We start from the raw sequence: 11,463 nt of genomic DNA, 5'->3' as shown, positions 1-11,463 counted from the left end.
GTACCGAACATGACGAAACGAAACGGCCGCGGTTTTCTTGCAGTTGGCTTTTTCTGGGCTCGACGGCAGTTAACCTCGAGTCCTCGACCTGTTGTCCGTAGTGGTGGGTCTTTCAGGTTGTTGAGGAAAAAGGTATCCACTCTGACCTAGTGAGTGTTTGCAGGTCACCGCTTACAGTAGCATCTAACATTGCATCGTGAACTTTAAGGAGCACAACACAACATTCTCCGCCAACGGCTCCCATCACACTTCGAACACACGTCCTTACCGTACCTTCCAAAATGGCGTCGAGCAACGGATACACCATCGTCGAAGGGCTACCGACACCTCAAGTGTACCATGACCTGCGAAAGCTTGCCGGCATGACACCTCCGCCTCTTGAAGCTGTACCAAAAGCGCTGGAAAACTCGTTTGTCGCCATGCTCGCGTACGAGACCGAGGGCATGCTGGATGAATCGACACCAAGCCCGAATCAAATTCCAGTTGCCATGGGCCGTCTCGTGGGCGACAAGTCGCTCTTCCTCATGCTCGTTGATGTTGCAGTGCACCCAGAGCACCAGCGCCGTGGGCTGGGGAAGCGCATTACGAAAGCCCTCATCGACTATGTGGATGCGCATGCGCCGCTGGCCTATGTGAGCCTGGTGGCGGAACCGGCAGCGCAGAAGCTGTATCCTCAATATGGGTTCAAGGATGTACAGCCTAGCATTGGAATGTACAGGATGAGAAGGGATCGGATAGTCGGGGGAGAAGTCATCAATGAGGGTCGTTAGCGGAAGGCTTGAGGCTGGTTTTGGTGCTGTTGTTTTTAAGCACCTCCGTACCTCGGGGCTACAATTTATTCGGCTCCGCTCAACCCTAACATGCCTTGCACAAGGGTTAACTATGATCATGATGACGTCAGTCAACCCTCAACTCTCTTTATTAAGTTGACAATGTTGGACAACACCATCATGCAATTACTGTTGTGAATCGATACATTGCAGCAGTTCATCTCAAACAGAGTCAACATGGAGTCCATAACCGGGACAAAAGACAGAGGCACTGAGTCTGATGTACCTGGGGAGCCGCGCAGCACCAAGAGCACCGTCCTCGAGACTGGCGCAGCAATGACACAGGTAAGTCTGCATTTCCGGCGCTGTGCTCTGAGTTTGATACCATATTCATCACCAGACTGAGCTGTATCCGTTTGATATCTCAGGACTTCTCCCCTCTTCAAAACGTCTGCGCCCATCTCAACGCCTTCCACGTCTACGCCTCGGATCCGACTCGAGTTGTTGAAGCCAACCACTACTGCGGCCACCTTACTGAAGGCAAGCGACCCTCATCCCCTATTTCTCTCTCCCCCATCCTAGTTTTTAGCCCTAACAAGACCGACGAGAGTAAAAGAGGTCCGCCAATGCCTGCTCTACGACTCAGCCTCCCCCCGAGCGCGACTCATCGGGGTGGAATACATGATCTCCCCCCGCCTCTACTCCACTCTCGACGCAGACGAGCGTCGCCTTTGGCACAGCCACGTGTTTGAGGTTAAATCGGGCATGCTGGTCATGCCCCAGCCTTCGCCGCTGGTCCCGCAAGCGGCGTGGGAGAAGGCCGAGACGGCCGAGATGACCGAGGTCATCACGCTGTACGGCAAGGTGTACCACCTGTGGCAGGTTGACCGGGGTGATAAGCTCCCTCTGGGTGAACCGCAGCTCATGACAAGTATTACTGAGAAAGGGCAGGTGAAGGGTTTGGAGGAGATGATGGATGAGAGGGATAGGAAGTTTACCGGGGTGGATTGGCGCAGGAAGAGGGAGATAAGGGAGGGGATTGAGGAGCCTGAGATTCATCCTGGTGAGTAATTCCATGTTTCCAGGTGGGAGGAGATGATATGATTGTGATATGGGCTCTGACTCGAGGATAGATGCCGATTACACTTGGAAGAAGTCCAAGTCGTGATCGTTGCTTGGGCAGCAGGGCGGAAGGCAGAGGGATCGCGGTGAGTGGGTGAGGCGACTGTACATTTCCATCCGCAGTGCAACCGGTCCATTGAGACCTGGATATCCTACATGTATTCTTTGCCCCGAAACCTGATGTAAACCGGGTCCATCTACCTTATCTGCCATGTGGCGATGCCGCGTTTCTTCAGAACGACGCCGATCACTACGTGTGACTGGCCGGTAAAGATATTGATCCTGTAAGTGATAACCAGGGGAAGAGGAGGGAATAAATTGAAAGGGGTGGGATTTACTGCATCGAATTAGACGTCTACGTCAATCTGAGAGGGGCCTCAACAACATATAAAGTCCCGCAATAAGAGGCCGCGTTATTTGCCGCGAATTTAACCATCCCGAAGGCCAATATACGGCAGTATAGTGGCACGCTGTTTCATTTACTTCCCGATTCCACGGGCGTCGCTGAAGGATCCAGGAATTCATGGGTTCATCCACCCCTGACGCCTGTCCTATGGCCAGGACTACATAATGGGGAGAAACGGTTACCTTATTAGCACTTGTTCCATCACCCTAGATGGTTAGTCTTTTTAGATCCCTGCGGCCTCTTGACTAAACTCGGGGGACCCTTCAGATTCACTAACCCAACCACCTTAGAGACTTAGACCAGCACGCAGAATGAGAAACCTAGTCCTGACCATTGTCGCGCTGTGCGCGCAACAAGCTGCCGCCCAGTATGCCACGGCCGCAATGATGAGATTCCAATGTTCGCAGCTCGTCATCGAGCGGCTCGATCCTCTCGTGAACCCAGGCATGTTGCCGTCAACCCATCAGCACCAGATTGTTGGCGGTAACTCGTTCAACGCCACCATGACGCCCGTCGAGTTCGACCCGTCGACCCGGTCCACTTGCACCACCTGCTCTTTCAGCGAAGACTTCTCCAACTATTGGACCGCCAACATCTACTTCCGCGCCAAAAACGGCAGCTACAAGCGTGTGCCCCAGATGGTCAACCTTGGGCTCCAAGGCAAGGGGGGTGTGACTGTGTACTACATCCCGCCCTATGACGGCAAGACCAAGGTCACGGCCTTCAAGCCTGTGCGACTCGCGACACTCGAGCCCCTTTATGAATTACTAGGTACTGACAGAACCAGGGTTTCCGCATGCTAGTGGGCGACCCCAATCTCCGTACACAAAGGGGCATGCAGAAGCAGATCTGCCACCGATGCGAGCACAACATCGAGCAGAACCCCTTTGGAGGCGCTCCATGCACAGGCGATGACACGGCCGCGTTCCCGAACAGGATGTGCCCGGGCGGAATCCGCACCACTATCACCTTCCCAACGTCAGTTCGCCCTTTTACCCCTATTTCTGACTCTGGGACTCACATAGAATCATGACATACTAGATGCTGGGATGGCAAAAACGTCGACAGCCCCGACCACAAAAGCCACGTCGCCTACCCCAGCAGCGGCAGCTTTGAAACCACCGGCCCTTGCCCCGCCAGCCACCCCGTGCGGCTGCCCCAGCTCATGTACGAGGTCATGTGGGACACGCGCGAGTTCAATGACCCAGCCATCTGGCCCGAGACGGGCCAGCCGTTGGTCTACTCGATGGGTGATGGGTAAGCATAGTAGTACCACCTGAATACTTGAACATATAGATGGATGGAAGGTGGTACTAAATGTGTGACGGCGCAGAACCGGATTTGGCCAACACGGCGACTACATCTTTGGCTGGAAAGGCGACGCACTGCAGCGCGCTCTCGACGCCCGCTGCACAGGCGACCGGTGCTCGGTGCTCAAGACACAGTCGGTTGCCGACGCGCTTGCGTGCCAGAAGGAGCAGAGCGTGAAGGATGATACGGAAGGATGTAAGTCTACCTAGTCTGAGTTGCTGTGTGCTGGTATTATCGAAGAGAGTATTCGTTGAGAACTGGACGGGCTAACAAGGCTGTCAGGGCTGTCTGAGTTGCCTGGAGGTTTGCCGGTGACTTATCAGTAAGCTGGAGTTGGAAAAATTGGGGTTACCCGTGGGTCAAGATAAAGTGCCCCCTGAATGCAATGAAGGCTGGGCCCACGGGTATCCTCCTGAAACTTGAAAGATTGACCTGGACGTGAGCCGATAGCATTTGGAAGGTACATTGGTAGCATAGGGGAGGATCAACAATTTCAAGCTGGCATGGCATACATGATATATGTGCCGGTAATAGATTATGGTTGGCTCGGTAGATGGTTTCTTCTTGGATTCGGAAAGGAGGCGAACGAGGCACTGAGATAGGATTCAGGAAGATCCATGAGAGTAGTATTGGCTGGGACCTAAGGCTCTGTGTGTCATTCAATACCAGTTGTCAATGAGACAGACCGTACGGTCAGAGATCCCATTACTCTGCTAGGTATGTATGTATGTATCATCTTTACTTGCATGATCCTATAGAGATGTCGGGTCAACGTATTGCATCTCAACCCGGAACCCCCAAAGACTGCCAGCTACGCTCGGTTTTGAAATTGACTTTAGCCACCTGTTTGAACAGATGCGGAATCCGAGCCACGATCGTCCTTCTCCCATGTCGGCGCTCGATGCTCCTTCCGCCGCTGTGCCCTCATCTTGAACGATTCTGCTGGGAGTCAGCTCTAGCAGTACATGAAGATTCCAACAATCAGAGACGGGACACTTACGCCACCAAAGGTCGACACATACGATGATGGGAGAGATCAGAAGCGTTAGGGCCACGACCTGTCCGAATCCAATCTCGTCTTCCTTGTCCCTCTTGTCCGGGTGCATACAATCTCTACCCACACCCCGATAGTGGAATGCCAATACGAACTGCCAAACAATGAAGGAAATGCTGATTGCCAGCGTTGTGAGCGGCTGAAAGACATACAGGTAAATCCCGAGGATGCCTATCCATAGTAGTCCCTGAATCAGCAGGGTCCCAAAGATCCACACACTGCGGACAAGCAAAACAAGGCTAACAAGTACTGCCGGTCTGGAATTGTTTTTCCATAGCTGCTGAAGCTCTTTGAGAGCTTTAACCGGACGCAGAAACATCACCGTAACGGCCTTCTCGGCGTAGTAATTGACCAGAAGCGACATTTCGAAATCCAGAGAAAGTGTATTCAAGACCAACCCTGGAAAGTGGGATGCATAGAGAAATATTGTCAACCTCTCTTCAGGTGTCGACAAATCCCGATACGGCCCAAAGTCATGGACCTTGTCGGCGAAGTACAAGCTGTGATCGAGCTTCACATCCAGCAAGAGAACCAACCCAAAGAGCACCCACATGAGGAAGACCCGGATAGCCTTTTTAACACTGTTGCCGTCAAGAATAGAGCGCGCCGACATCATTCCCGAAACCGATGCTGTAATCGCAATTGACGCCAGCTGGAGGCACACGAGGTAGTGAGAAACCACGATGTCCTTCTTGGCGAGTGCTGCGACACATATGGCGATACCAGTAGCAAACTGTGTGTCAGAAAGAGCGAAAAGCGCCTCTTCGAGGGCTGAGTAAGAACGAACAAGCGGGCTGCATTCTTCGCTGTCCTCGTCGTTGTCGACTTTGTCGTTGGTGGTGGACGTCTTGGTTTGGGTATCAAGCCCGCCGTCACCCGGCACCACATCTGAGGCCTCATCGGTTTGGACCCGGCTCAGTTGTGCCAGTCGGTACCTCTTAGCGTCTTGTCGAGTAGGCCACTTCCTCCCATCCTTTGTTGGAATCTTCAAAGGCTTGAGCAGGAAAACGCCAGCCAGACCTTTCGCGCGAGTGTCTCTGATGATCTGAATTGTGTTGAGGAGCATCACCATTGACCCAATAACAACGAATGAAAGAATGACCCCGATACCCACGATATCGGGATCCGGCTCGATAGGGGGTATACCCACTTCCTCGACGCCACAGTTCGGAGGGAACATGAAGACGATTTCGGTTTCTGCATCGGTGCTGGCCATGATCAAGAGCCGTTATGTGAGCCCAACAATACTCATCTGCTGCACGTTGAGGAATATTGAGGATAAAAGCCCTATCATTCATGATACATGCGCCTGAAGCGTCGGCCTGATACGCCGGGCGCCAGCCACGCACGTGTTGATGCTGTCGAATTTGCCCGCTGCGACTGATCGTCGCGTTTCACAAGCCTTTCCCAAATCTATCACTTACCTCCAATATGGCCTATGACTCCCTAATCTAATTGGACGGCGGTAGGGAGAGGTGCTCGCCAATGCTTTGACAAGTCCTCGGATATCGGAACGTCCAGGCCACGCATCACCCAGTGACTATTATATTAGGTTTGGAACTTATCAAGTTACCTGGGGAATGGCGAACGGCAAGCAGCATCAGCTCAGCAAGAACAATTGAGAAGACGAAGGTAGCAGGTGTAGAGCCGACTGAACTGAACAAGACTTGAGGAAAAGAGCAAATTCTCCAAGAGTTTATAGGTACAATACAACTAGAATTACCAAGCCTGGACGATACCGTAATCGCCAAGTGAAAGACATCAATACATGTCCCAAAGCTCTCGAGCCAGGCCCTCCGACTTCACATTAGCCGTGCACGTCTCATACGTTACAATGTTTCTACACAGGACAGGTTCAGGTTGCCATTCCACATTCCAACAACGCTTAGAGCATCGCCGCAGCAAGAGCAAGCACACCCGCCACACCCGCAACGCTGACACCAGTCTTTCCGGCACCAGCAACGAAGACGGGCGCGCTCGTCGAAGGCGCCGCAACCACCCGCGACGCCGAGATGGTCCCGACCGAGCCAGCGCCGGCACCGGCGCCCTTGGGCGTGTACGTCGGCGCGGGTTGCTGCACTTGGGTGATGATCGTCGATCCGCTGCCATGCGCTCCATAGCTCTTCGTGCCCACGCCGGTGGTGCCGGTGCCTGTGCCTGTGGTTACGGGGCAGACGGTTGTGGCGGTGGGGATCAGCTCGGTGGTGACGTAGGGCACGGGCGCGCAGGACGTGGTCAGGTCGGCGGGGCAGGATGTCACAGTGTAAGTGCGTGTGCTGCACAGGGTCGAGGTGGTGTACTGCACGCCGTCGGGGAAGGTCACGCTCGGGGTCACGGCTGCGGTTGGGAGCTGGCTGTGGCTGCTGATGGGGCAGACGGTGGTTGCTGTGGCGATGAGGGAGGTCGTCACGTAAGGGGTGTGAGGGCAGTTGGTGACGGTGGGGGCGCAGGACGTGACGGTGTAGGTGGTCGTGGAGTAGAGGGTGGATGTGGTGTACTCCTCGTTGGTGGTCACGGTGCAGACGGTGGTTGTGTAGGGCACCACGGTGGTGGTGACGTACGGGGTGTTGGGGCAGTTGGTGACGGTGGGCGGGCAAGAGGTTGCCGTGATAGTTGTGGTTGTATACAGAGTTGAAGTGGTCCACTGGGCGGTGCTGGTGTCAGAGTGAGACGTCGCGGTACCAGTCGGCTTGCTGCTTGACTCGGAGTGAGTGCCCGTGGCGGAGGTGGTTGTGCCCGTGTAGCTCGCATCAGAAGTCGTGCTCGCTGAGTGGCTGTGAGTGCCTGTTGCAGACGATGTAGAGGTCGAAGTCTGCGACACCGACGACAAAGTAGCCGTCGTGGTCGTGGTCGTGCACGTTCCTTGAGCGTAGATGGCACTATTCTTCGTTAGCATCATTACCTCGGAAGAACAATGGTATGACGGTCCAATCCTTACCCATGATCAGCATCCTCAGGCGGGTGGTTAGCACCAGTCAGATCCGTCAGGTTCTGCTTGTTGCCGGCTGCGTTGCCCTCGTAGGGCATGCACTGAGCCTTGCAAACCTCAATGTGCTGCCGAGGGATCTCAATCGTGTCTTGAATCGCGAAGGGGTCCTCGATGATGGTCGCAGTCAGTCCCAGAGGCACATGCCACTCGAGATGGCAGTGCAGGAGCCAAACACCGGGGTTGTCAGCCTTGAACCGAATCACAGCCGTGCTGTTCGCGTTGACAATGACGGTATCACGGACCATGGCGGACTCGGAGCAGTCGACGGGGCTGTTGCTAACACCGCTGTTCGGTGCACCCCGCTTGCAGACCTGGAAGTGGTGGCCATGGAAGTGGAAGGGATGGTTGGCACGATGCAAATTGTTGAGGACAAACTCAACGACCTGTCCTTCCTTTACGATGAAAGGGTTGACATCGCCGTAGATGACCGGGTTTTCTGCTTCATCACCAGCGGAGACGGCCGTGTAAAGAGTCGGTACCTTCTGGTGGACGTATGGCTTGCCGTTGACGAAAGCACTGTGATGATCCATCAGTTGTGGGATCCTGGGAGAAGCTGGATCAGGAGGCCTTACCGAGGAACACCCCATTCGTCCAGTCCAAGGTTCAAATCCATCGGAATGACCACATCAGTTGGGGAGTCAACCCAGTCGTCGATTTTCAGAGGCTGAATCCGTTAGAAGCTTTCTTTAGATGGTCAAGGCAGGCCAATCTGGTCCTGACATACCTTCAAGTTAAAGTCATCAAGAATCTTCCAGCTCTGCGTGGTGACCGGGGCTGGGAAAGGAGCACTCGAATCGTACTGCAAGCTGCCGGTAACGTTGAGGTTGAAGCCAATGGTAGGCACAGGACGTTGGAAGTTGGGGTTGAGGTCGAACACGGCCGAGAAGGCGTAGTTCTTGTCGGCCGTGTCCTTGGCCTCAATGATGAACGAGTACCGCTGGGCCGGCGAAAGGTAGATCTGCTCTGCCTCTGTCTTCTCGACGTAGGCAGCGTCGATCTCGATGACTTGCATCTTGTGCTGATCAAAGAACAAAACGACACCAGCCAGAGCTGCCATGTTGACCACGCGGATCTTGTACTTCTTCCCTGGCACGAACTTGAGTTCCGTATTGACCACGGCGTTTGAGGCATCGTTGATAAGAGCTGACGGCGGGAGTGGAGGCGCGACATTGGTGTTTGATGTATTGAATACGACAGTTCTGAGAATTGTCGGGACGTCCTGGCGATACCAGTCTGTGTTGGGATGTCAGCTGGACATATGCTCATTGCTTTACCAAGTCCAATATCTGTTTGAATTTCTTACCCGACACTGTGAGCAAGTATTCCTCGTCATATTCGCCCTTATAAGGGTCCTCCAACAGCTTGTCCCTAACAATCATCGGCCCTCGAAGACCGTCTGGGTATTGGCTCCCAGTGTGTGAGTGATACCAGTAAGTGCCCGCTTGGTCAACCTGAGCCCCCAAGTCAGTTGAACGTTGAAAACAAATGGGAATACTCAGCAAACTCACGATGAAATCATACGTGAAGGTCGAGCCAGGAGGAATCGGGCATTGGGTGCCGTGAGCAGGGCCATCCATGTGGCTTGTCCCGAGCTGGTGGATGCCGTGCCAGTGAAGGCCGGTGGACTGGTTGCCCAAGCTGTTATGAACGTTGACAATGACACGATCGCCCACGGTTGCTTCGACGGTTGGCAGCGGCCATTTACCGTTGATGCCTGCACACAGCTGTCAGCGAGAACCGCTCAAAGCTTGATCCTCTTCCCAGGGGTGTCATCTCACCGATCACATCGCGCTCAACGCCATCTGGAGCTGCCTTGACCCAGCCAATGTCAAAGTCATACTTCACCACGGCCGCCAGCCCGCCCGAGGCCGCAGCGGCCAACAGAGCCAAAGATTTAATCATTGAAGCGGATGGGTATTAATACATTAACCCGAGCTCGGGAAGGAGAGAATAATAGTTGGTCTGCAAACAAAACGAATGACAGCAAGCGAATGACTGAGCGAATGACGGTTTGCGCAACTAAGAGAAAGGAAAGAGAAACCTCAACTTCAAGAGAATGGGAAGGTCATGTATATTAGAAAGAAGATATTCCAGCACAGTCCACCCGCGTCTAGACCGCCGAGTTATGCTGGGGATCATTCTTAGCGAGGCTGTGGACGACGCCATGACTTCTCGGAACCGACGGCTGATGAGTGAGAATTGTGAACTCGAGTAGGTGACTGACAGGGCGATAAAGGGGCAGCGTTGAGTGTTGGTGTTTCTTTTGCGCCATTCCTCAGCAAGCAACCAATGGTGATCAAGGTGGCTTGCAATAGCGTTCGTGATGACAGCCGCTTGCCGGGGACCTGCAGGGCTCTGACGGTTTTGAGCGGCGCCTCAGTCGATGGACAAATGGGACTTGCCAAGATTGCACCAATCCTGTTGGCGATCGCCATCAAAATGTGCTTGTCACTGCCCCTTGGATGAGCTAAGATGCGTACAGTATCCCCTGCGAACTCAGCGCCGATAGCTGCAGCCTTAGCGTTGCAGGGAAATCGAATCTCCGAACTGTTGCTTCTGTCAGCCGCTTAGCTTGGTACATGACATGCCTTAGTTATGTCTGGGAATGTGAAAAATAAACAACGCGTGCATATATAGGGGCTCAGGAGGCGACTCGGAACATTCATCAAGAGTCTCAGCATCATTTCGATTTCAGCCATGGCGGCTCATAAACTTGGCTTGCAGATAAGTATTTCGAGTCTCTCGCGATGGGCGCCTGTATCATGATGTCAGAGAGTCAAGAGACTCCATTATTGATTGGGGCTTGAAGTAGGGCAACTCACCTAGAGTCTCCAGTTGGGTAGTCAGAATTGAAATAATGAATACACACTCAAGTCGTGTAGTTCAAAATTCGGGGAAACGCGATGCACGTGGGATATGGTGCCATATTTGGCGGCCGGGGCTGATGACGAACTCGGTGCCTCGGACATCTCGGTCACCATTCACAACCTCTTACGATCCCACTTGACCTGATGAATGAGTTGCGTCTAGGTCAGCATTGTACATGTACAATCGACACGTCTTGTTGAATTCTTTATTCGATGCTGCTGAACGATATCCTTCATATTGGCTGCATTTCCGACCATGTCGTTGTCACGGGGGTTGCCAGAAAAGGATGCCAATGCCAGCCATGTTCAGGTGTCGGTGAGGAATGGACATGGGATCGGAGTTTTCAGGGGGATCACGTCGCGACTGCCGAGCTTTCTGCAGTGCCGAATTGTATCCGTACAATACAGTGTACTGTACACCATACGGAGTACTCCGAGTCTGGTTGAATCACTTCATATCTTGACTCTCCCCCAAGGCTTCTTTTCTGCACTTTCTACGCGTAACTACATGCTCTTCGACTCAGTCAGGTTAAATTACCTAGGTATGTAGGTATACCTGTAATGATGCTTTGTGGTTGAAGGACTGAGCAGGAGGACTACTGTAGGGACTTAGAGACTCACTCAGACTAAGAAGGTACAAGTACGGATATGCACATCAGCACCGGATTGACCTGTACGGCTTGTTTGAACACTTCAACACCACGGCGGTTTCTGCTTATCGTAAGGGAGCAACTCTGTCACTGCTAGCCGAACCTACCGTAATGCACCATACTATCCATGAATATTGCTAACGCTACTAGTACGTCTATGATACAGCGGTACGCTTCGCGGCTTCGTGGATGAAGTTGTTCATGCGTCGGGGAACTTGGAGTACTCTACCAAGTCCAACTCCAAGTAATGACTCCAAGCTTCGATTTCGATTATCACTATCTGATCCACAACTT

General features: G+C 53.3%; 5 protein-coding genes across 5 annotated transcripts; 3 read left to right on the top strand and 2 right to left on the bottom strand.

Annotated features, from left to right (window-relative positions):
- Positions 1-28: 28 nt before the first annotated feature.
- On the top strand, positions 29-1,115 carry N656DRAFT_849533 (uncharacterized protein). The gene is made up of 2 exons (XM_064819348.1): positions 29-132; positions 209-1,115. Exon 2 carries the CDS (start codon positions 282-284, stop codon positions 768-770), a length of 489 nt encoding a protein of 162 aa, XP_064664890.1. The 5' UTR covers positions 29-132; positions 209-281; the 3' UTR covers positions 771-1,115.
- On the top strand, positions 890-2,266 carry N656DRAFT_517000 (DUF1264-domain-containing protein). Its single transcript, XM_064809929.1, has 4 exons — positions 890-1,115; positions 1,199-1,310; positions 1,387-1,833; positions 1,904-2,266. The coding sequence occupies exons 1-4, from the start codon at positions 1,008-1,010 to the stop codon at positions 1,936-1,938; spliced, it is 702 nt and encodes a 233-aa protein (XP_064664889.1). The 5' UTR covers positions 890-1,007; the 3' UTR covers positions 1,939-2,266.
- Positions 2,267-2,681: 415 nt separating this feature from the next.
- N656DRAFT_720375 (uncharacterized protein) lies at positions 2,682-3,935 on the top strand (the record flags this gene model as incomplete). Its single annotated transcript, XM_064812442.1, has 5 exons — positions 2,682-3,029; positions 3,086-3,276; positions 3,340-3,555; positions 3,632-3,804; positions 3,892-3,935. The coding sequence occupies 5 exons, from the start codon at positions 2,682-2,684 to the stop codon at positions 3,933-3,935; spliced, it is 972 nt and encodes a 323-aa protein (XP_064664888.1).
- Positions 3,936-4,333: 398 nt separating this feature from the next.
- N656DRAFT_785431 (uncharacterized protein) lies at positions 4,334-6,027 on the bottom strand. The gene is made up of 2 exons (XM_064816386.1): positions 4,610-6,027; positions 4,334-4,548 (listed from the first exon to the last, which is right to left on the bottom strand). Exons 1-2 carry the CDS (start codon positions 5,877-5,879, stop codon positions 4,445-4,447), a joined length of 1,374 nt encoding a protein of 457 aa, XP_064664887.1. The 5' UTR covers positions 5,880-6,027; the 3' UTR covers positions 4,334-4,444.
- Positions 6,028-7,597: 1,570 nt separating this feature from the next.
- Positions 7,598-9,683, bottom strand: N656DRAFT_820571 (multicopper oxidase; the record flags this gene model as incomplete). The annotated part of the gene is made up of 6 exons (XM_064818412.1): positions 9,431-9,683; positions 9,161-9,366; positions 8,956-9,103; positions 8,377-8,885; positions 8,225-8,316; positions 7,598-8,168 (listed from the first exon to the last, which is right to left on the bottom strand). Exons 1-6 carry the CDS (start codon positions 9,552-9,554, stop codon positions 7,598-7,600), a joined length of 1,650 nt encoding a protein of 549 aa, XP_064664886.1. The 5' UTR covers positions 9,555-9,683.
- Positions 9,684-11,463: the final 1,780 nt, after the last annotated feature.

This window comes from Canariomyces notabilis (genome assembly GCF_033297395.1).
Source record: "Canariomyces notabilis strain CBS 508.74 unplaced genomic scaffold N656scaffold_45, whole genome shotgun sequence".
NCBI classification, from domain to species: Eukaryota; Fungi; Ascomycota; class Sordariomycetes; order Sordariales; family Chaetomiaceae; genus Canariomyces; species Canariomyces notabilis.
The sequence above is the reverse complement of the archived record's forward strand: the minus strand, read 5'-3'. Positions and strand labels throughout refer to the sequence as shown.